Source organism: Cavia porcellus, unplaced genomic scaffold (assembly GCF_034190915.1).
Source record: "Cavia porcellus strain 051 isolate PalLab524CR breed Dunkin Hartley unplaced genomic scaffold, mCavPor4.1 scaffold_12, whole genome shotgun sequence".
Classification (NCBI taxonomy): domain Eukaryota; kingdom Metazoa; phylum Chordata; class Mammalia; order Rodentia; family Caviidae; genus Cavia; species Cavia porcellus.
Genome location: NW_026947495.1, coordinates 75,252,054 through 75,278,087, shown reverse-complemented (window position 1 = coordinate 75,278,087; position 26,034 = coordinate 75,252,054). Strand labels below are relative to the sequence as shown.

Here is a 26,034-nt window from a genome sequence, read left to right as displayed (position 1 = left end):
ATATATACTAAGAATTTAGTCAGGAAAACAAGTTTCTCAAATTATAGGTGAAAATCTTTCACTAGGACTACAATTTTAACTTTTATTTCAGGCCTTCCTAATTTTTTATTTTAATTACACAGCAATATAATAATTTAATAAAACAAAAATCTTTTACTTCAAATACATGTTTAAACAGTATAAAATTCTAATTTTTGAGGAATTGACATTTCATATTTGAAATACGAAATATATATTAAAACTAATTTAAATCGTAAGTTTTATAGAGATTTTTAAGATTTAAATATAGTTTACATGATTAACATAGACTTTAATTTTTCAGATTTCACATATATCTTTCATTATTTGTGGATTTATTTCTTCTATGAAGTAGTCAAATGAATCAGCTCACTGTGAACTGTAACAAAATACTGCTTGGTGACTTGTGACAGACAGGGTTTTAACCTCTGACAGCGAGATTCATTGTGGAGCAAGAGCCAATCATAGATCCTGACGACACTTGTCTCATCTAAGTTGGAATATAAAAAGCCACTTGGAATACAGTATAAAAGATTCACTGGTGTGGCAAGTTGTCTCTCAGACTGCACATGCATTAAAACTTTGCCTGGCATTATTCAAAAGCAAAACAAAAGCAAAAGGAAGAAATAAGAACCAGGAAAAAATTGGATTGATTTCAAAATCATGCAAAAATTGCAAATCTATGTTTATATTTACCTGTTTATGCTGATTGTTGCTGGTCCAGTGAATCTAAATGAGAACAGTGAGCAAAAAGAAAATGTGGAGAAAGAGGGGCTGTGTAATGCATGTATCTGGAGACAAAACACTAAATATTCCAGAATAGAAGCTATAAAAATTCAGATTCTCAGTAAACTTCGCCTGGAAGCAGCTCCTAACATCAGCAAAGATACCATAAGACAGCTTTTACCCAAGGCTCCTCCACTTCGGGAACTGATTGATCAGTATGATGTCCAGAGGGATGACAGCAGTGATGGCTCTTTGGAAGATGATGATTATCACGCTACGACGGAAACAATCATTACCATGCCTACAGAGTGTAAGTATTCCTATTAGTGTGTATCAACAATCCTGCTGACTGTTGTTCTAGTGTTTATGAGAAACAGATCTATTTTCAGGCTCTTTTAACAAGCTGCTGGCTTGTATGTAAGTATGAGAGAAAGTTTTTTTTAAGATTTTATGAGAAATATATTGAGACTGAAATCTGAAGAATGTTTTCTTATGGAATAAGAAGCTAACAATTAAAAAGCTTGCACAGTATTAACATTATTTAGTTTAATATAGCATGCTTATGATTTCACTGCCTAATATCAAGGAAAAATTTGAGAGACACTATTTAAAACTATGTTTAAAACTTACATAAAATTTCAGAATTGTATTTGTCTAAAATATGTATTTTAAGTTTTTCACAAATAATAAAGGAATAAATCTACTCAATATTTAAGCTTATCTGAGCACTGCTGCACATCTAGAGTAGTTTCTTCTACTCAAAACTATCTCTCACTGTTTTATATTCTTCACAAATTATAATGTTTAATTTTTAAACTATTAAAAAGAAATATGAATATTTAGTGCATTAGCAAAACAGTGATGAAGTAAACAAAAGCATAATGATAATCAGGAGCTGAATATCAGAAAAATCCTAAGAAATAAACATTTTAATCAGGTAGGTTATAGCTCACACAGTCCTACTTATACCTTGATCATGGTACTCTGTTGGAGGTACTCGGGATAAAAATTTCCAAGCAGACACACTGCTTAATAATCTTCTAAAGTATCTATTCTTCATAAGGGGAAGGAGTATTACCTTTGGTATCATAGCTTATAAACCATAATATATTTCACAAAATTCATTTTTTCAGTCAGCTAAAACAAAGACAGGCACCTTGACAGAGAAATCATGACAAGAAAGATTTTTATGCCCTGTGTCTGTGGTCTTGCTTTACTGTACTGTTTTATGTACTTTAAACCAGACTTGAAACACTTTTACATTATTGTTTCCCTTATCAAGTGATCAGATTAGAATGCAACAAATAATTTTCATTTAAGACTGCCTTCAAATAGTCTTGGAGTAGATTTTCTTTATGTATACATAATTTTAGGAAACCCAGTGGGAGGAAAAAAAACAGAAAAAAAGAAGAAATTGCTAGTTGTCTGTGTTCACAATGACAGACTGGCCCTAGACACAAAACTTTATAATCTTAAGAATATTTTAATATGACATCTAAATGTTTGTGCCAATTACCTGCTTAGTTTTGTTCCTTTGACACAGAACAGATGTACAATATTTTCTGCTCATTCCTGAGGCTCAGTAAGTTGCTTAGTGAGTCGCGTCCCCAGGTAATTCAGGCCTGGGGGAGGGGTTCCTTCCTCCAGACTGATTGGTACAGCTGCTCCGTAAGTGTAACTACTCAGATTCCCGAAGAATTCTAAGTGGATGTTCCTTCACAGTGTCTCTTGTTCACTCTAATCATCATCATTTTAAAATTTCATACACTGTTTATTCCTTCTTAAAATCTTCTTAGTCATAAATTTTGGAAGGTGAGTTAGATTCTTCATAAATGGCTAAAAATACATACAACTAAAATTTGGAAAATCTGTAGAAATTATTTTATTTGATACATTTTCTGACTCATGATGTTTTACATAGTATTTCATTTTAAAACTATATATGCATACATTATCCCAAGGGAAAATGTTCAACTATTAATATGGAGGAGTTTTATTATTTTTAATGGAAAATTATTTTAATAACTTTTTCTCATTCATTTATAGCTGATTTCCTAATGCAAGTGGAAGGAAAACCCAAATGTTGTTTCTTTAAATTTGGCTCTAAAATACAATACAATAAAGTAGTAAAGGCCCAGCTGTGGATATATCTGAGACCCGTTAAGACTCCTACAACAGTATTTGTGCAAATCCTGAGACTCATCAAACCCATGAAAGACGGTACAAGGTACACTGGAATTCGATCTCTGAAACTTGACATGAACCCAGGCACTGGTATTTGGCAGAGCATTGATGTGAAGACAGTGTTGCAAAATTGGCTCAAACAACCTGAATCCAACTTAGGCATTGAAATCAAAGCTTTAGATGAGAATGGGCATGATCTTGCTGTAACCTTCCCAGGACCAGGAGAAGATGGGCTGGTAAGTGATAATGAAAATAACATTCTAATAACTTCATTGCATTTTTATTTATAACATGAATGAATAACAGTGGAAAACAACTGCCAATTTCCTGTGCTCATAAGCCAGACAAACGTATCGTACTCCAACAGTAGCCCTGTACCCAATAAAATTAGGTGTCCAGTTTCATATCCTATGCAACACTCCCTCGAAACTCATACTTTGCATAAAATTTTTTAATAAAAGTTATACCATGATTCCTTTGAAGAATTTCTTTAAATTGAGAATGATCTATAAAGTGCTTTTCATTGTTATAATACAAGATTATATGCATAAAATATGAACTTTATATAATTGGCTAAAATCAAAACTTTTTGGTTTTTCTTTCTCCCAAATGTGTTGAAAATTTCTAGGTCTGAATAAAGCAGGAAAAAAAACTTTAAACATTATAACTAAAATAAAATATTTTATCTACAGCAAGTAATCCATAGGCTTATATACTTTATGAAATATTTTATACTTAGATCCCTCCCTATGAATATGTTAATTATTTATGGAAAGTTGAATGCACTGATATATAGATATAGATGATATAGAAATAAAGATAGATATCTTTGAAGAATACTACCAATAACATTTTAATTTCTAGGCTAGTTAACCTTTACCACCTAGCTTATTTCTGAACTGTCTTAGGATTCTTGCATAAGAGTTTACTTGAGGAATGCCATAAATCAGGCCAAAGCTATGACAATATCTTCAGTATTATAAAGATTATTAAAAGCCATTTGAAAACCTCATATAAAACTTAAAGTTACTCTGCTGGCTTAAGTAAGTTTCTGATTTCAAAGGCTTCTGTTTATTTAACAGACCATATTTTTATTTCCATTTATTGGTAAAATTTACAATAGGTTATACTTGGAAATAAACATAAACTATAAATTACCTTTTTAATATGAAAATGGTATTGGTTATAAAGATTATATAATTAGCAAATCAAATCTGCTATGAATAAAAGCATACTGTTTAAAAGAGTATACACTTTCTAAATGAACTATTTTTCTTTCTGTGTGGCACTTTGGATATTATTGGCTCTCAATAATAGCTACCAGGATTACTTTCATTTTGATGTAAGATAAAAACTACTATCAGTTATTTAAGAAAGTGTTTTTAGGTAATATTTTAACGACCAAAGTTGCTAATGTGACAGGTTTTACTTGTTATTAAAGAAATAGTTAATATATTACTCAGATTTTTTTCCCTTTAAAAGAAAGCAAAGTTTCAAATGCATTCAAAGTTTGGAGCAGTAGCAGTGTTAGAAACAGTACTATTTAAATATCTGAACAGAACTTTTTCCATTGAAAAACAAAGGAACTATAATCTCTTCTGATGAACTTGTCCTTCCCTCTTTTAGGGATATTTTTCAACCCAATATACATAAAATCCCTAACCCCACTTTTCTTTTCCTCAATATAATCCCTGTGCCACTTAATGGTAATTATTTTGCTTTGGTATCCAAGTCGTCCCTCATAAAGACATAAAGAACAGAGGATGGATAAGCGTAGCTCTCTCTCCAGGAATCATCAGATATATTTAGCCAACACGTGTAATCAACAATCATGAAGAGAAAAAGCTCATCTCTCCCTCTCTCCTTTCCTAACACTTCACTTTATTACCATACATATTTTCAAGGCATCTATTATGTGCTAGGATGTCTGACACTCAAAAAAAAAAAAAGGTTAAAAACACATTGAATGAACTGACCTTAGGAAATCTACTTTGCTATTGTTTGAACTATAAGGAGAAAAATAGGCTTAGAGTAAATTAAAATTCCTCAATATTGCACTTTTTAAAAATGTGGTATAAACAAAATGATTAGTTTCTTCTAATAATGACTTCTTAAGGTAGGATAGTGTTTCAGGCTCTATTAATATTACTAATTGCTCTTCTTTTCCACACAGAATCCCTTTTTAGAGGTCAAGGTAACAGACACACCAAAAAGATCCAGAAGAGATTTTGGGCTTGACTGTGATGAACATTCAACAGAGTCACGATGCTGTCGTTACCCTCTAACAGTGGATTTTGAAGCTTTTGGATGGGATTGGATCATTGCACCCAAAAGATACAAAGCCAATTATTGCTCTGGAGAGTGTGAATTTTTATTTTTACAAAAATATCCTCATACTCATCTGGTACACCAAGCAAACCCCAGAGGTTCAGCAGGCCCTTGCTGTACTCCAACAAAAATGTCTCCAATAAATATGTTATATTTTAATGGCAAAGAACAAATAATATATGGGAAAATCCCAGCCATGGTAGTAGACCGTTGTGGATGCTCATGAGATTTGTATTAGATTCATAACTTCCTAAAACATGGAAGGTCTTCCCCTCAACAATTCTGAAACTGTGAAATTTATGTATTATGGGCTATAGGCCTTGAATATGCCATAGTCACTTAAGTACGGCTACAGTATATGAATTGAAAGAGAGAATATATGCAATGGTTGGCATTTAACCATCAAAAAATCATTTAACAGGAAATTTTATAATTTCCAGAGTTGTTGAACTAGAAGGAGATCAAATTACATTTATGTTCATATATATTACAATTACAACATAAGCAAGGAAATGAAAGCTATTCTCCTTATGTTCTGGTGACTAAAAGGAGTATGCTTTAAAGTCTATTTCTTTACAGTTTCACTTGCACTTAAGGAAAATCCTACTATATATAGTATTGAAAAATATAGGATTGTTACATACCATCATTTCAAACTTCTTTATACACTTGAATTTATATTGTATGAAAGCATACTTAGTAAGACAAAATTCCACAAAAATAGTGATGGTATATCATACGCAAGTTTCCATTCCTATTACGATTGGTCAGAATATTAACAATCCATGCCAATGGTGCTAGTACAAAAGACTGAGTGGCTGATGTTGTCAGATTTATCAAATCAAAAGTATTGAGTAAAATAATAACCTTTTCCTTTCTTCAGGTGCATTTTCACACACCTTTAAATGGGGAATGGATTTTCTTTATGAAAGAAGAATCACTTTTCTAGGGGTCAAATTTCAATTTTACAACATACTTAAAGAAGCTGAGTATTTTTAAGAGGCAGTCAAACAGTGTACATCTGTATCAAAACTTCAAAATTATAGCCTGCCTTTGCAACATTACAGTTTTATGGTAAAATAACAAAAATGACTGATTCTATCAATATTGTATAAAAGACTTTGAAACAATTGCATTTATATAATGTGTATACAATATTGTTTTGTAAATAAGTGTCTCCTTTTTTATTTACTTTGATATATTTTTACACTAAGAATATTTCAAATTAAGTATTAAGGCACAAAGATATGTCATGTATCACAGAAAAGCAACTGCTTATATTTCAGAGTAAATTAGCAGGTTAAATAGTGGTCTTAAAACTCCTTATGTTAAAGGTTAGATGGTTATATTACAATCATTTTATATTTTTTTACGTTATTAACATTCACTGATGGATTCATGATGGCTATATAATGTGAATGTGAAATTTCAATGGTTTACTGTCATTGCACTCAAATCTCAACGTTCCATTATTTTAATACTTATTAATATGCATACCAAAATGATTAACACCATTATCTGAAATGAATAGTAAACATTATCTCAATATGAACTGCTAATTTTATTTTATAATTTGATAATAAATATATTTCTGCATTAATTTACTTCTATTTTATAAATTGAGATTTTGTTAATCAAAGTCATTGTACTGATAATTGAGTGAAATTTCTTACATCTAATGTGTAGAAATAATGTAAATTATATTAAAATTTTCACATTTTTGAAAGACAGAACACTTTTATGTTGTAATCATTGATTGTGGATTTCTGATTCTCACTTTATTATAAAAGTGTAATGGTTTAGCACAAAAGTTGTTTTAGAAACTTTGAGTCTGTTATTCTAGTTTTCATGAGTGAAACTTTCATGAGTAAAGCTAAATTGGTCTTGGTCAAGCTCCTTCACGCATACAAAAGGAAGGACTAATTATGTCTGTTTCATTTCTTTTTATCTTGACCTGAAAACTATTTATATTTTTTCATAGGTTCAATTTCCAAATGCATTGCACTTGGCAAGAATATGTGGGCCTAGAGTTACAAGTTCTGAAGCACAGGAACACAGGGAAGCTACATCTTTTTCCCAGCACCTAATGATACTGGCACTTTATCTGAGCACTGGGAGCATCAGTTTTCAAAATGATTAGCAAAATAACTGCAAAGTATCTGCAAATCCTAAAGTGTAACACTATATATAAGTAACTTTGGTGTGATCCCTCCTATCTCTAGTAGTTAAGGAACTTACATAAATCAGTGATTAAATTTAATGAAGGAGATGATTAAAATTCTCTTATGATATAATTTCCTAAGTAAATAATAATTACTATAAATGTAGTAATATAAATGGAAATTCAAATATTGAACTTGTTTTATTATTCATTCTAATAGTATTTATTAAAGCTATCACATGATAAAAATCCATTTAGAATATCAAATGATCACTTTTTAAAATAAACATATGAATCCTATCAATACTATAAGACATTAAACCACAGGCAAAGTTAAGATGTGTCCAGGAGATGACATTTAGTGCTGAAACTTCATTTTCATAGTCAATTCAATTCTAGTTTACACACTGAAAAACATACGAAGATAAACTCTACTCAATTTGGTCATCCCTGAATAAGATGTCAAGCAATGTAAAATGGTATTACTAAGTTCATATCAAAGTATCTCAATAAGTATCATACTCTAACAAGAATACAAGACGTAACTGAGTATAAGGTTTACACATGGGGATGGCCAATTTGCATAAATTGTGTGTATAACAATGACAGATAACTTCCTCATAATATAGCTTATAAAGGTCTAATAATCCACATCAGGTTTAACATTACATTACATATTCCTGATACAGAAATGTATACCTTGGCAATGAATCAGACATGCATACTTAAATTTAAATGATTCCAGTTTTGGATTACTGCAAGGAAGAAAAGTTTTTGGTAGTATAATATTATTTCTGCTTCATAACAAAGGATGTATTTTTATGAAACACAAACACATATACTTACTTTCTTTAAAAATTGAGCTTACATTTTTCTGGCTTTAGCTCTATCTATGCAGTATAAGCAAAATACTAAAATTAACTTACAGATCTGAGACGTATCCCAGATTCTGATCTTAAGGAGATCTGTGGATGTTCTGAGAAAGGCCAATAATTAATTGATTCAATTAACCTTAAAGAAAAGTTTAAACCCAAAATATAAGAAGGTTAGCCTACAAATGCACCTCTGTAGTTTGTTTTCTTAGCCATTCAAGTTTATTCTGTTAAAACTTTTCCTACAAGTGTTAGGAGTTTTTTCCTAATGTCTTATGAAGGATCCTATTCAGAACAAAATTTGATTATGCGGTTTTGGCCATAGATCCTTCACAAGACTTTCCCATATCCGCTCCCACGGGCACTAACTCTGACTAAGAAGCTAAATGTCTCTTGGCTCTATTCTCAGAAGCACAGAATTCTGGAATTACCTTCAACCAGCCAAAAACAAAACCTATCAACACAAAAAGTTGCCTACATGATGCCATCAGAGCCTGATAATACTGAGATAGAATTCTCAAAGTGGAAATCAAGCATAAACCACCAGTTTACTAAGCACAATGAAGTAACTGTGGGAGAAAATCCAAATTGTTAATTGGAAATAATCGGGAGGTCACTGAGGCAACCGCTTGGTTTCAAGTTCCAAGAATATCTTCCTGAAAAGCTGCATACTTCTCAGGCATTTCAAGTAATGGAGTGAATGATGTGGTTGCCAACATCCTAGGTGAAAGATTCTACTGACAAATTCCAGGTCTTCTGGGGTTTTGAGCCATGCAGATGCCATAGGATGTAAATTATGACAAAAAAGGTAGAAAAGCATAGTCCTCCTACTTGTACATATGCTTTGAAAGTTAGAAAAATTGTCCTGAATTCTAAATCTCTTATAGTAAACAAATCCTTATAGCTCCAGAGTCAGATGAAATCTAAAGCAGCTACATAGGATTGTTGGAAATCTAAAGCAGCTACATAGGATTATCTTACTGTGTGCTCATAGATTAAGGCACATTTCTATGATTTTAAAAAAATGTTAGCATGTGTTTGTGATATGTAACAAATTGGTTATACTGCATCTGGCAATATACATATTACATTTTGGTCCTTTTTTTTCCTCCTTCCCTCCTCTCCCAATTGTCTCTATCCTTAAAACCCCTTCCCATCTCCACAGTCTATCTCCATGCTTTGTATCATCTTTTATTTTACTCCTTAAATCATTTATCCTTTGGGTTTCTCACATAGCCATGAGATACTTATTTCCCATGTCTGATTTATTTTACTTAGCATTATGGACCCAAGGTGGATTCGTTTTCTTAGAAATGTCTCAAATTTATCTGTGATGATTGTGTACTCCACAAGGATACTCCATTGTGTATAAATATATTTTCTTTATCCATTCTTATGTTACTGGGCATTTAGGTCACTCTAAGATTTAGCTATTATGAATTGTGTTGCTAGTATAAACATGGTTGTACATGCATCACTGTAATACAATGACCTCTACCTTTCTAGGAAGGTACTCAGAAGCACTACAGCTGGATCAAATGAAATTTCTGTTTTTAGTGTTTGGAGGAATCTCCATATTGTTTTCTCCATAATGACTGTATTAGTTTACGTCCCTACTAACAATTCAGAAGGGTTCCTTTTTACCTACAATCTTGTCAACATTTTTTTTTAGTTCTTGGCTATAGCCATTCTTTCTGGGCTAAGATAAAATGCCATTGTTGTTTTGATTTGCATTTCTCTAATGGGCAAAGATGATAAACTTTTTTTATGTACAGAACCTATTGGCGATTTATACTCCTTCATCTGAGAAATGTGTGCTCATTTCAAATGCCTGTTTTGTTGTTGTTGTTGTGTTTTGAAACCTGAGGAGGTATAACTTTTTTGAATTCTTTATATATTCCAGATATCAGTCCTCTATCTGAAGAGTGATTGGCAGTTTTATTTTCCAATTCTGTAGGTCATCTCTTCACTCTGTTGGTTTCTTCATTGGATGTGCAGGTTATTAATTTGCTATATCAAGTGGGCATGTTATAGAAGAAATAGGTAAGCAACCAAAAGCAGGAAGAGCACCTTCCTTTGTTGATAGAAATGTGTAGTCTATAAATAGTGGGATGAAAAGTGGAATTTCAATGCCAGAATTAGTGTGTCTGGTCTTCATATATGTTGTTCAACCTTCATATAATTTAGTAATAGCATAGGAAGCCTGGGGTTAAATCAGGAATCCCTTTGAAATCTAACAACAATCAGTACAGATGAATGTGAAAACAGTAGGATATTTGAGAATAATAGGGCATCTGGCTAGTTGGGAATGACCTGTTGAACTCTACATACATTCATTCACTTATTCCATCAAAATCTTTAATGACTCTCCTCTCTTGGTATTTTAATTCCTATTTTTCTGTAGACATGGATCACAATAACAAAGTCCTTTTAGTAGAGCATCCCTCACTTCTATCAAAGCCTGCATCACATGACTCCAGAGGGGAAAATGTATCATGCCTTCTCCTCGCAGATCACAACACTTCTCCCCAATCCCCTCCTTAGTTGATTTACCTATTCAATCTGTCACTCAGCCTTTGAAACGAGTAATGCTTTCCTCCACAAGAAGTGGTACCAAAACTAATTCCAAAAGTCTCTGGTACTTTTACTCTAAAATAAAACACCAATTCTGTTCATATTTGTGTGCTATTATATTTTACCTTTTATAGAGTTCTAGAGACTACTGAAAGAACCACACAGAGAAGACAAAAGAGGAATAAATCATAGTCATTCCTCAAAAAACTCGGTCTAGAGAGATTTTTAAACAAGGAAATATTAAAAGAAGCACTTTAATAAAATGGGACCAATGGTGCCCAATTGACAGTCCACAACCACAGCGATGCTTACACTGAGTGCTGTGAAAAGAAAGGAACGTTGTCTTGAGTCCACCTAGAAGTCCACGGAGACTTAAAGGAGGTGATCTTAAAAGTTTTAAAGAATGAATACAAGTTATATGTTAAGTAAAGAGAAACAGTAAATGGGAAAGGAAGAATAGCATTCTAAAACAAACACACAGTGTACAAATGCAGGAAATAGAGAGCAGAATGGCTTCCAGGTTCCTCACATAGTTCTGCAAGGCTAGAGGAACAGGGCCTTGGACATAAGTGATCAACAATGGGGATACAGGGAAAGGGCAAGGTTTTACGATTCCCAAGTATTTTATACTTGACACTATCAGTACCAGTGCAACATTTTAAAGAGGAAGCTATATGGTTAGATATCATTTTTTTAAAAACTCACTTTAAATAAGGTGTTTTAACCCTTTTTATATTAAGATACCTTTTGAAATCCAGAAAGCCTACAAATTACTTCTCAAAATAATGGTGTAAAGGCACTTGATTACACAAGAATAAATAAAATACAGTTAGAATGGAAAGATGTCAAGTTTCAATTCAATGAGTTAAAAATTTAATTTTTCTTAATGCCCAGATTCCCTAATTCTATGTAATAGTACACACACACACACACACACACACACACACACACACTCCTGCATGAGTGTGGGAGCAACTGAATTCAATTAGAAAGTACTAATTTAGGGGAGACACATAAGAGTTTATCCGTATCTAACACTGAGTACTTACCATGTATTCCAGGCACTGTTCACAGTCACTTATATGAGTATTTCATCTGTAGAGGTAGGACTATCATTATCCATATTTTACAAGGGAAGAAACTAAAGCACAAAGAAGTAAGAAGTTTCACTCAATTCACACAGCTAGTGAAAAGCAGAACCAAAACTTGAATGTAGGTGGTTTGCTTCCAGTCTTTGGGCAATAGTATGAAAAAAACATATTAGACATATGCTGGAAATACAATGAAAAAGACATTGGAATTATGAAAAGGGAAAAATCTGCAAAGGCACTTAGGTGAAGTGAACAAAACTGTTTTGAAAACAAACTTTTCAGGTACACATGGAACACTTATCAGGACCAAAACAGAACAAAATGTATTCTCTAATCAAATGGAATTAAATTTGACAACAGTAACAAAAAGAAATCTATAAAATGCTCACATATTTGGAAATTAAATATCTACCCCTCTCTTTCTCTCTCTCCCTTGTGATAAATTTGGAGCCTCACGATACTAAGCATGTATTTTACCAAGGTGCTACACCTTCAGCCCATTGATCAAATCAGATAAATTAGAAAATATTTCAAAATAAACCAGGCATAGTGGCGCATGCCTGTAATCCCAGCACTCAAGAGACTGGCAGGAGGATTGTTTAAAGTTCAAGACCAGCCAGTGCTACAAAGTGAGAAGCCTGAACTGCATAGTGAGACCCAAAATTCCCCCCCTCAAAAAAAGAAAAAGTCTTTCAAAATAAATGCTAATTAAAATACAACAGAGCCACATGGTTGCACACACCTATAATACCAGCACTTGGGAGGCTGAGGCATGAGGATTGCTGAGAGTTTGAGGCCAACGTAAGTTACAAAGTTAGTTCAAATTCAGCCTGAGCTGTATAATGAAACCTTGTCTCAAAAAGATAAAAACAAACATAAAGCATAATAACATGTATAGGATACAGTTAAATCAGTGCTTGTAGAACATTTATACCTGTAAAATTTTATTATTATAGAAAAAGGAAATACATCATCTGTCTTAGTTACTTTATGCTCGTCGCTGAGACAAAATACATGATGCCCAAGTTGGGAAAGGAAAGGTTTATTTCTTACAGTTTTTGGAGGTTTCAGTCCACACTCAGTTGGCTCCCAGGCAGGTGGGCATGGCTGGGTCGCCTTTCATGGTGACAGCAAACTGCAAACTTGAACCAGCAAAAAGCAAGACAACCCTCTTCCTGCCATTACATCACATCCTGGCTCCACCCCTTTGTGGGTGGAGCACTGACACCATCAATCCAAACACTAGACAATGAGCCATCACAAATGAACAATGCAAACTCATGAGGCCTGGGGGACACAGAATAAATCATGACATCATCCCAGCTTCTACTTTAATAATTTAGAAAAATGAGCCAGGCCTGGTAGTACACAACTGGTAATCCCAGCACTCTGGAGGCTAAAACTTGGGCTGCATAGTGAGTGCAAAGCCAACCTGAATTACATGGTGAGACTGTCTCAAAAAAAGAAAAACAATTGAAGTGAGAAATATTTAACCTGAATTACATGGTGAGACTATCTCAAAAAAAGAAAAACAATTGAAGTGAGAAATATTTAAACAATATTTATCACCTGATTTTTTCCTTCTTGGGAATTTCCTCCCTTGTCCGCCTGGTAGATTTTGGTCACCAAGGTTAAACCATTATGCTAAGGCTTATTGCACCTGGAAAGGGAAAAGAAATACTACTCAGGATTTTGGGATATGATACGATTTTTGAAGGGAAGTTGAAAAGGATAAAAGAGGTGATAAAATGAAAGATCACTTTCAAGTGTCCCATTTTGGAGGGCAAAACTGACTTGACAGAGGTAGGTAGAGTTTAAAATCGAAACAATCTGAGAGCATCAAAGAATATTGGGCTCATGCTCTCATTTCTGTGTAGCATGGAGAGTCAGGCCTAAGAGAATTCTATTCAGCATGGTACAGTATCTAATATGGTGCCACAGTGATTGTGTAGCAATGAATGAGTAGCTGCCTAGAGCAAGGCATTCACACTGGACTGTGAACTTTCTAGGTAGTTTCTAAGAAAATATCTAAGAGATACCAGGTCTCTGAGGGAGCATGGTTTATTGAATGGGCTGCTGGATGGTTGCTAGGTTTATGTCTAGAGTATGAGGACATCAGAAATGGAGGCAACTGTATGGTTATCAACATTAAGCTGCCAGCACAGTGCTTCCCCAAATCAGATGAAATTAGCAATACACAAGTCATTACTAGTACAGGACACTCAACCACCAGGGAACCCAGCTAACTTAAACTACTTACATCCAGAGGAGAAGATAATGCATCAGTTCCAAGTAAAATGAACCATCTTACATAATAAGAACCCTGTAGAGAAAAGAATCCTTCTGAAAAGCCTCAAAAGCTAAGTGAGCCTCTCTGTTTCAAGTTCATCTTGAAAAGCAGAATAAGGTGAAGAAAGAAACTTTTGGTGTGAGAAAGGTTCTAAGAGCTGACAGACAACTTCTCCCACCAACCTCTCATTTATTTGTGATAATGGTAAAATAAACAGCATACAATTTACTATTTACCCACTTTACAAAGTACTTTTCAGCAGTGTTAACTATATCCACATTGTACAAATCTCTGGAACATTTTCATCTTAATTGCCAAAAGAGGTACTTTTGATCAGCAGGCCCAGTAGAGGGAGCAGAGTTTTAAAAGCAAGATGAGCTCCATTGATGAAAATAAAGAGAGCGGTATCTCTTCAATTCCAGTTTAGGATGATTACAATTCACTGCCAGTAGATCTGGCACCATACTATGGATACAAGGAAGAAATACTATTGATATGTTGAGATCGTTCTTTGGCTCCAGAGCAACATGGGTACCGGTTGAGCTTTGCCTTTTGTAAAACAAACTTCACTATAATTTTTTTTAGTCCTCCAAACTGTTCTTAAATTATTAGCTGAACATATTCCTGTTCTGGCAATTGAGTCTATTTTTTAAATATGTCCAAGACCATCATTGTCCAGGAGTTGTCTTTGCCTTTCACTCTCTGAAAGTCAATACTCCATTGCCTCAATACTTGGAAAACTTAAGAGTTCAAGGAAAAGAACATTTCCATCTAAGCTTTGAATAGGATTTTTTCACAAGTTTTTGGCCCTGGCTTCAGATTCACTTATAATGCAGATAGAAGTTGTGTTTACATTCTTGGGTATCCTAGACAGATTCTGAATGACTATCTATGACATTTAGTATAAATGAATATTATTGTGGGACTATATCCATCTCTCAGTCTGGGTAACTATGACAGAGAATCAGCTTGAGTCTTAGAAAACTGAAAGAAGCCAGGTATGACTACTCAAGAGATAAACTCCAAGGATGTCTACCCTATAGGTAGAGCCATTTCATCTTTCACAGGAACTTTCCTTTAGTCAATGAATCATCAGCATCACCATTATCAAGAGGCTCTTTGGTTTTCTTTGAAAATGAAATGAGAGGGGCTGGGGATTTAGCTCAGCAGCATAAGCGCCTACCTTGTAAGCAGATGGTTGTGAGTTTGGTCCCTGGTACCAATTTTTAAAAAAAGGGTGAAAATGAAATGAAATCTCAGAATTTCTTGGTTGATTTATTGATTATGCTGTGCAATAAATTTCAAAGACAATTATATCAATTCTTCTTTTATAAGTTGCTAAAATTTGCCTAGTAGCATAAAATATTGCCCGTGTATTTATACCATAGAGTAGAGACTGCTTGCACCTTCCTAAAGAAAGCTGTGTACTTAAGACTTCTAGAAAGTTTTTCCAGCAGTTTAAAACCAACCTTAAGGGGTACTCACTGTGGCATGCAATAAATGGTAGGTGAAAATGAAATGTATATATATATATATACACATATATAATGAAATATATATATTTATATATAAATATATACAATGAAATGTATATATATATATATATACACACACACATATATATGACTATAGCATATCAAAATAAGGGCTAATTAAAACACCTTTAGTTTTCTAATAAAGTTGGAAATGTGGAAACTCGGTCATACTGTGGGACTGGGAGGACCACACTAAGAAGCTGAGTAGCCAGCCTTTCTGGTAAGCTGCACAACCCATGCGGGGCCCAGGAAGAGAAAAGTCAGATAGCACCTCCTGTGAGCCTACCAGCGTGCTGGCTGAGAATCACCCATCGCGCTCCAGACAACTGGCTGGTTTGGAGAACAGAGTAAGTTGATTGCAACTGAGGTACAAAAAGCAACTGAATACTTGTATTGTTTGGTTGACTTTGCAGGGCTGGGACTGGCGGTCTGAGCACCTACTGAGAGGAGGACAGTATACAATATAGAGAGTATGGAGGATTTCCTTCTATCTTGTCTTTGAAATCTAATATTGTTCTTACTATTTTGCTTTGTTCTGATTAACTGTTTTGCTTTTTTCAATATTCTGGTTTTTAAAAAAAATTTTATTTAAAGAAAAAAACAAAACAGAAAAAGGGAAGAAATAATACATAATTTCAAAAAATAAACAGTAAGAAATCACTAGTTGATTATATTGTCCTCTTACAGATAGTTGTTCAAGTTACAAAAGTGAAAGCATACAAAGTGGACATTCACACAGTGAGACTGCAAACAGTTCTGTTTAACTATCCAACAAAAACTTAGTAATATGCTTATCAACCTTATACACTTAAACATACATGCAGTTATATCCTTTAGCATTTTCTTTTCCTCTCTTTTTTACAATGGCAATTACACATTTGGGGTTTTATCACTCCTACACTTCTTATTACTTTTTACACTAGAGATACAATGTAATATTTATAAATATGATTCTTGTTTATTTCATTAATGAGTTGTCTCCATTTACCTATGAAGGCCTCAAGATCATCCTTTTATAGCTGAGTAATATTCCATTGCATAAAATGCCACATCATTTTCATCCACTCTGTGGTTGATGGGCATCTTGGTTGTTTCCAAGATTTAGCTATTACAAATTGTGCTGCGATGAGCATGGGTACACATATATCACTGTGATATGTTTTCATAAAACTTTTCAGTTTTTATGGGAAAATATCCAGGAGGGGAATAGCTGGATTGAATGGAACTTCAAATCTTAGTTTTCTGAGGAATCTTTATATTGATTTCCATAGTGTCTGCACCAGTCTACACTCCCACCAACAGTGGAACAGTGTTCCTTTTCCCACGCAGCCTCACCAACATGTTATCAGTTGCTTTCTTGATGGCAGCCATTCTTTCTGGGGTAAAGTGAAATCTCAATGCTTTTTTAATTTACATTTCTCGAACGACCAGTGATGGTTAACATTTCTTCATGTATTTATTTGCCATTTGTGTATCTTCATCTGAGAACTGTGTGTTCATCTCAGATGCCCATTTTTGGAGAGGGTCTTTGAATTTGGGGGGCTTGTTTTTCAATTCCTTATATGTTCTTGATATAAGTCCTTTGTCTGAGGAGTTGCTGGCTATAATTCTTTCCCATTCTGTGGCTTTTGTTTTCACTCTGTTGGTGATTTATTTTGAAATGCAGAAACTTTTTAAAAATATGAGATCCCAGTTGTTGATTCTTTGAAGTGTTTCCCATGCGGTTTGCATTTTGTTCATGAATTCTCTGCTTACCCCTATGTCTCCAAGACTTTTACCTACCTTGTCTTCCAGTAGGTTTAGTGTTTCTGTTTTAGTATTTAGGTCTTTGACCCATTTAGACTTTAGTTTTGTGCATGGTGATAGGCATGGATCTAGTTTCAGTCTTCAGCATGTGGAGAGCCAATTTTTCCAACATCATTTATTAAACAGGTTATCCTTCTTCCAGTGAACATGGTTAGACCCTTTGTCAAATATCAGGTGGCTGAGTGTCTTTGCATCTTCTAATCTGTTCCATTGATATTCAGGTCTATTTCTTTGCTAGTACATTGCTGATTTTATCACCGTGGCTTTGTAGTATAGTTTCAAGTCAGGAATTGAGATGCCTCCTGCCTTGCCTTTGTTGCCCAGAATTGCCTTTGCTATTCTGGGTTTCTTCTATTTCCAAATGAATTTTAGGGGTGTTTTCTCTAGATCTGTGAGGTATGTTAACGATATTTTCATTAGGAGTGTGTTAAATCTGTATAAGAGTTTTGGAAGTATGGACATTTTCACAATGTTGGTTCTTCCTAGCCAAGCGCAAGGAATATCCTTCCATTTTCTAATATCCTCTTCAATCTCCTTTTTTAGCATAGCATAATTTTCAGCATATAGGTGTTTTTCATTCTCAGTTGGGTTGATTCATAAGTATTTCATTTTTTTAGATGCTATTGTGAAGGTCTATATTTCCATAATTTCTCTCTCAGTGTGTTTTTGTTGTTGTTTGTGTACAGGAATGCTATTGCCTTTTGAGCACTGACTCTGTATCCAGATACAGTGCTGAATTTGCTTATTATTTCTAGTAGTCTTTTACTGGAGTTTTTTGGGTCTTCTATAGAGAGTATCATGTCATCTGAAAATAGTGATAATTTAACTTCTTCCTTTTTTATCTTTATTCCTTTTATTTCTCTCTCTCTCTTTTGTCTGATTGCTCTGGCTAGTGTTTCCAGAACTATATTGAATAGGAGTGGTGATAGTGGATATCCTTGTCTTGTCTCTAATTTTATAGTGAAAGCTTTCAGTTTTTGTCCATTTAGTATAATATTGGCTGTTGGTTTGTCATAGATGGTCTTTATAAGACTGAGTTAGACACCTGGCTCTCCACATGCTGAAGACTGAAACTAGATCCATGCCTATCACCATGCACATCTGTATTCCGAGTTTCTGAAGGGTTTTTATCATGAACATATGAAAAAATTGGCTCTCCACATGCTGAAGGCTGAAACTAGATCCATGCCTCTCACCATGCACATCTGTATTCCGAGTTTCTGAAGGGTTTTTATCATGAACATATGTTGGACTTTATCAAAAGCTTTTTCTGTATCTATTGAGATGACCATGTGATTTTTGTTTTTGCCTCTGTTGATGTGGTTATTACATTTATTGATTTGCATATGTTAAACCATCCCTAAATTCCTGGGATGAATCCCACTTGGTCATGATGTATAATCTTCTTGATGATTTGCTGCATTCTATTTGCCAGTATTTTATTGAAAATCTTTGCATCAATGTTCATTAGTGAGATTGACCTATAGTTCTCCTTTTTGGTTGGGACTTTCTCTGGTTTTAGTATGAGAGTAATACTTGCCTCCGGGAATGATTTAGGGAGGACTGCTTCCTTTTCAATTTCATTGAAGAGTTTAAGGAGTATTGGCATCAAATCTTCTCTAAATTTCTTGTAGAATTCAGCCATGAATCCATCAGGACCTGGGTTTTTCCTTGTTGGTAAGTTTTTAATTACGTTTTCAATTTCAATAGCTGATATTGGGGTATTCGTTATTGCTATATCTTCTTGGTTGAGCTTTGATAGTTCATATGTTTTTAGAAATCTATTTCTTCTGTTTTTTTCACTCTATGTGAGTAGAGATTTTCAAAGCAGGTATTTATGATCTTTTGAATTTCCATGGGATCTGTTGTAATTTCCCCTTTTCAGTCCTTATTGAGTGAATTTGGGTTTTTTTCTTTCCTTTTCTTTATCAGGTTACCTAGAGGTTTGTCAATTTTACTTATTCTCTCAAAAAACCAGCTTTTTGATTCATTAATTCTTTGTATTTTTTTTTAGTTTCAATTGCATTGATTTCTGCTTTAAACTGTACAATTTCCTCTCTTCTATGAGCTTTGGGTTTAACTTGCTCTTTTTTTCTAGAAGCTTGAGATGAAGCATTAGGTTGTTTATTTGTGCTTATTCTGTTGTCTGGATTGTCTGGACAATTTATTACTATATATTTCCCTCTAAGATTGTTTTCATTGCGTCCCAAAGATTGCACTATGTTGTTTCTGCATTTTCATTGAACTGTAGGTATTGCTTTATTTCTTCTTTGATTTCATCTGTAGCCCACTGGTTGTTCAAAAGGTTATTTAATTTGCATGTATTTATGCAGGTTTTGCAATTTCTTTTGCTATTAATTTCCAATTTCAATGCACTATGGTCAGATATTACAAATTACGGGATAATTTCAGTACCTTTTACAGTTATGAATGTTTTATGGGATAACATATGGTCTATTTTGGAAAATGTCCCATGTGCAGCTGAGAAGAATGTGTATTCTGATGTGGTTGGGTGGAACACTCTGTAAACATCTATTAAGTCCAATTGCTCACAGGTATTATTCAGTTCTATTATTTCTTTGCTGACTTTTTGTCTAGTTGATCTATCTCCTTGTGACAATGGGCTGTTAAGGTCCCCTTTATAACTGTGTTCTTGTGTATTTGGTTTTTCATGTCCATTAGTATCTGTCTTACATAGTTGGGTGCTCCTGTACTTGGTGCATATATATTTGTAATTGTTAGGTCTTCCTCTTGAATTTTTCCACTAATGAGTATGTCATGACCTTCTTTATCTCTTTTAACCATTTTAGGCTTGAAGTTCATGTTGTCTGCAAATAGTTATCCCTGCTTTCTTCTGGGTTCCTGTTGCACGGAATACCACTTTCCATCCTTTGACCTTTAATCTCTGAGTTTCCTTTTGGGTCAGATGTATTTCTTGTATAAAGCATATTGTGGGATCTTGTTTCTTGATCCATCCTATCAACCTATTTCTTTTGATAGGTGAATTGAGGCCATTTACACTTATGGATATCACTGATATATACTGGCTTGACTTTGCTATGTTATGTTCCAGTTGTTTGCTTTCTGTTTTTCCCCACTGTTTAATTGCTTGCCCTACCTGGTGGTTTCTTTCTGTTGTTATTCTGGGGATTGTGGTCAGTTTTATCCCTATCTAGTATGTCATTCAATGCTCTTTCTAGAGTTGATTTGGTGGACATGAATTTCTTCAGCTGTTCCTTGTCATGGAAGTATCTTATTTCTCCATTAAATTTGAATGAAAGTTTTTCTGGGCACATCAGTCTGGGTTGAAAGTTGTTTTCTTTCAGGGCTTGAAATACCTCATTCCAAGCTTGTCTTGATGTGAGGGTTTGTGCTGAAAACTCTGCTGTGATTCTAATAGGCTTTCCTTGATAGGTGAGTTGTGTCTTTAATAGCTTTTAGTATTCTTTTTTATGCTATGTGTCTGAGATCTTAATTATTATATGTCTGGGTATAGATTTAAGTTGGTTGTGACTATTTGGCATTCTATATGCCTCACTTATGTGCATGTCAGATTTTTTCCCCATGTTTGGGAAATTTTCTTCTGTTACTTCTGTGAATATTTTAGTTATGTCATTTGCATTGACTCCTGCATCTTCCCTGATACCTATTAATCTTACATTGTTGCTCTTGGCATCATCTTGAAGCTGCTTAATTGTCATTTTATGCTGCTTTGTTATTTTAAAAGTTCTATCTTTTCATGATCACTAATTGCAATCCTGTCCTCAACATCTGAAATCCTATCCTCAGCTTCATTTAAATGGTACTTCCAGATCTGAATAAAATTTTTTGTTTCTTGGATATCTCTTTGCATTTGTTTCATGAATTCTGTTTGTTTTCTATGTTTTTCTTTCAAGGTTTCAATCAGTTTCTAATGCTCCTGTACTTTTTTCTCTATTTTTTCTTTAGCTGTGCTCAGTAATAAGATTGTTATTTCTACTTTTACATAGGAGAGTACTTACTTCTAATTTGATTTCCTCTATAGCCTCGTGGAATTGGTTTTTTTTTTTTTATTTCACTTGGTGTCTTTTCAGAGATTGCTGGTGTGTTACTTTTTTTTTTTTTTTTTTTTTTTTTTTTTTTGTCTTTTTCTTTTTTATCAGTACTGGGGATCGAACTCATGACTGCCTGCTTGCAAGGCAGGCGCTTATGCCACTGAGCTAAATCCCCAGCCCCTGGTGTGTTACTTTTGAAGTCCTCTATTTCAATGTCTCCTGTACTTGCTCCTGGTGGACTAGATGTTTGAGATTACATTTTACTTTTTCATTTTGCCATTTTCCCCTTTTGAGTTAATATTTGGTCCTTCAATCCCACTAGTGTCAACTGTTGGTAGTGTATATTTCAGGGTCCTTTTAAGGTTGATGTTTGTCCAATTGCTGGGTCTCTCAATGAAAAGGTGGGCCAGTCACCTGACTTCCCACTGCAGGGCCTGCTGAGTGAGTCCTATATTTTCCTGGGCTGACAAGCCAAATACTATTGATGTAGGTAAACTTTTAGTTCCTGCTATTACTTTATCTTCAGGTTATTCCAGGTCACCAAATCTCCCTGTTGATAGTGTCGTGTCTGCTGAGGCCCTACCGTGTCCCTATTGTGTGCTTAGGTGTCTCATTTTGATTTTCTCCAAATTGGGGGAGTCCTTATTGGCACACTCCTCACCCTGCCTGATGTTTTCTGTGTGCAGGAAGGGATCACCTCCACCCTTGCCAGACTCACCAAGGTCTTACAGTTAGTTGGAGGGAGCTTTACTACTGGCCCTATTTACCCACTGTACACCTCTATTTTAGGGGCATACTCACCACACTGACTGGAGCTTGCTGAGCTCTTCTGTTTGAGTGAGACAGTTACTGAATCTCCCTTCAAGCTAGCATAGTTAATCCACTGTAGCCCAAGGTTCTGGGAGAAAGGGTAGGAGCTGAAGGTCAACAGTAGTATTAGGTACAGGAAGTAGGGAGTGTCCCTGAGGGGCCAGCAGATGTCCTGGGTCCAGGCCTTCGCTGGGCGCAGGCCAAAGTCCCAGGGCAGGATGGCGGGCCTCAGTGTTAACTGGAGTCACGCAGGAAGCGGGCAGCTGCACAGGCCAAGTCATAGGGCAGCATGTGTTCCCCAGGGCCGCCAGGAGTCGCACCTATTTCCGGGTTTTGAGTGATGCTTCAAAGCTTCTTTGGTGTACTGGGAATCACCTGGCCCACTTTTGGCTCCCAAAGCAGACTGTTGGCAACTGCTTGTCACTTGGAACTTGCTAGGTGTGGGCCAGTTGGGTCCGCGGGAACTCCGTGTGTCCTTTGGTGATTTCAGATGCAAGGTGCGGTCTTACTGCCTGGGAGCAGAGTTCCAAGTTTTCCCTGTGCACTGAAATTCAATCTGCACGTGCAGTCAGGGCTGGGGACTCAATATTCTGTTTTGATCTGTCTTGTTTTGGTTTGATTTTGCTATATTTGATGGAATGGACAACTATTGTGAAGATAAAAAGATATACTATGGTGGTCATTGCTGTTTACCTAGTATCCTGCTTCGAAGTTCTGTACAAATTTCACTGCTTTGCTTTGATTGGCTTTGTTGTGTTTTGTTTTGTTGGATTTTATTATCTTTAAAATTTTAAAAAGGTGTAAATATGTGATAGACTTAAATCCAGGACCTTTTAATACTCTGATGATTAAAAAATACTGTAAAGAATTTGGAACTCTTGACTTAATCAAATTGTTTCACCAGGTTAAAGGATCCTGTACGAGGATGCTATCGTTTACTCTTTCTTTCTAAAACGTTTAATAGAAATGATGTTTTTTAATTCTAAAAAGAATATACTTGACTCCACACATGAGGCTCATTTGTCCTGTGGCACACTCCCTTAACCAGAAAGTGAATCTTTTGAGTTCTGCAATCTTGTAAGATATAGTCTGACGTAAGCCCTGACTTTCCTAAATCCAAACATGCTGCAAGAACCAAGTCAGCTGTACCGTGCCATGGCCCATAGCCACACTGTGATTTTGGGAGCACATAGCTGGCAAGGCTGCATTATAGTCTGTCCAAGAGAACTCTAGCCAGGATCTTGCCAAAAGTAAGCACCAAGAAGTCTTGATAGTTGCCTCAATGAGTCTTACTTACTTGAGTAATAAAAATAACCAAGCACTTTAGATATATTAGTAACAGAAATTTTTTTTTTTGTCTTTTTCCTTTTTATCGGTACCAGGGATCGAACTCATGACTGTCGGCTTGCAAGGCAGGCGCTTATGCCGCTGAGCTAAATCTCCAGCCCCAGTAACAGAAATTTAAAAATGAAACATTTGGAAAATTTTCTTAGTATGAAATTTTGCCCTGAAATACATTGATTAGTCAAGGAAATAGTACACTTTGGAAGACTATTTGGCCATCCATCTCTTGTAAAAATAAACATAACTCATTACCTATCTATTCTATACTTAGATATTCACCCAAAAGAAATAAACAATATATATAATAAAATCTATTAAGGTTCACTAGCACCAAATGGCAAAAACATGTAAATATTGTCTAAATGGGAGGCAGTGTGAATGAGTAAAAAAATTGTGGCACATCAATAAAATAAAGCACATACTTGTGGCACATACAAGTGAACAATAACACAAAGGAATAAGTTACTGAAACATGCAACACCAGGAAAGACTCTCAGAAGATTTTTGTTAAAGCAGTCAACACAAAAGATTACATGCTATTTGAATTTTGTTATATGATATTCCAGAAAAATTCAAAATGCTATAAACAAAAACAAATCAGTAATTGTTAGGAGCTAAGAGTGACTAAAGACATAAACTAATATGAGGAAAATTACTATAGTAGTAGAAGTATTCTATGGAGTTTGTTTCAACTCTTCTATGTTTACACTCTAAAGGGTATATAATATTTTATATAAACAAGACCTTAATAAATCTGCCTTCAAAAAATAGTCAATAGCAAGAAAAATGGATTGGGGGATAGATAAAAGAAAACTGGCCTGAGGTTGACAATGGTTAAAGTGGGTTATAACTCAATGGGGATTCATTAAACTATTAAATTTTAGAAAATGTTTTAACTTTTCCATAATTAAGTTGAAATTTTTTTCCACCACATCCTGCTAGGCTTGAACCATTTATAGCCCTTCAACCATCCTGCTCTCTCCTACTTTTCCTGTAATAAAAATATAAAGCTTATGCAACTTCCACACAATTGGTCAAAAAATTTAAAAGTCCATTAGCTATTTTTCAATAGATATGCACAAATTAAAAATAATTTTAACTATCTTAAAGTTCACAGTTGCTAAAATTATAGTCAGGATTTTAAAAATGAAATTTGTTAGAAGCAAAAATATATAAATGTACATGTCTGTAGATATTTCTTTAGGTCTTCTAGAGCTCATTTAAACATGCAACAAAACATTTAAATACAAAAAATGAAAAGAATGAAGCTGTGATTATTCATTTATTCACTAAATATCACTGAGTATTCACTATATGCTAAACAAGCCACAATATCTCTTTAGTCCACACATACAAATATGATTAGTTCCAGCACTACTAACAAGTGTATGGAAATAAAAATCTACACTGTCTACAGTGGAGAGTGGATGTGAGTGTGGAGAAACAATAAGAGCACTGGAAAAGACTCTACAGACCTCAAAACCTAGAAACAAGTTTACATGGCTGGAAGAACAGTGCGGATGTGAGAACTGAGAAGAAGGGACAAGAAAAGGAGATTTCGAGGTTAGAAGACAACCTGACAAAAGACATGAATAAAGAGTTAATAACAATACAGAAGCAGCAAGCCAACAAAACTAAATAAATCATTTATAACTAGGCAATCTGTTACTGTTGAATCTATGGATTACTTAATTTATAAATACATTTTGCTAATGAATTCAGGAATACATTCTACAAGCAGATAAACTAATCTGCCTCATGATTACAAGGCTAGTTACCTATATGGCAAAGACATGTCGTTAATCATGAGACAATACATTGATTGCTACTTCTGGCAGACTAATTAGATGGCATGCCATCCTTATTTTTGTCTACAAAAGATATTTAAGATTATTTTCATAGAAGTCTGGGAGGATTTATTTGCTAATTTAAAAAGACTATGTAATTATTACCAAGAAAACTACTGCATCATTTTGTAAGCAGTATAATCATCTTCCAAAAGATTAATCTTCCTAAGGTATAGACACTAAGGCATATAAAATTAGTACATTTATTAGATTATTACTGAATGTATGATTTCCTGCTGCCTAACTATAATTATTTTGTGGACATAGGTAAGAGTTCATTCTCTGTTTGCCATTATAACTCCTTTGTGAGAATAAGAAGTTGTTTTCCTCATATATGATATCAAGTTATTCTTGATTTCTTCTACTTTATCCACTACCAGTAGGGCAAGGTTGCCGGGTTTCATTTATTTGACT

The 26,034-nt window shown here is 34.5% G+C and overlaps 1 protein-coding gene across 1 annotated transcript; it reads left to right on the top strand.

The window, feature by feature from the left end:
- Positions 1 to 392: 392 nt before the first annotated feature.
- Mstn (myostatin) lies at positions 393 to 6,989 on the top strand. Its single transcript, XM_003478651.4, has 3 exons — positions 393 to 1,054; positions 2,791 to 3,164; positions 5,102 to 6,989. The coding sequence occupies exons 1-3, from the start codon at positions 682 to 684 to the stop codon at positions 5,480 to 5,482; spliced, it is 1,128 nt and encodes a 375-aa protein (XP_003478699.1). The 5' UTR covers positions 393 to 681; the 3' UTR covers positions 5,483 to 6,989.
- Positions 6,990 to 26,034: the final 19,045 nt, after the last annotated feature.

What these genes read in the sequence shown, in the direction of transcription:
- Mstn (XM_003478651.4), top strand. Translation starts at nt 682, where the DNA reads ATGCAAAAATTGCAAATCTATGTTTATATTTACCTGTTTATGCTGATT. An exon ending in CATTACCATGCCTACAGAGT is followed by an intron (nt 1,055 to 2,790) that starts GTAAGTATTCCT and finishes ATTCATTTATAG; the next exon opens with CTGATTTCCTAATGCAAGTG. An exon ending in GACCAGGAGAAGATGGGCTG is followed by an intron (nt 3,165 to 5,101) that starts GTAAGTGATAAT and finishes TTTTCCACACAG; the next exon opens with AATCCCTTTTTAGAGGTCAA.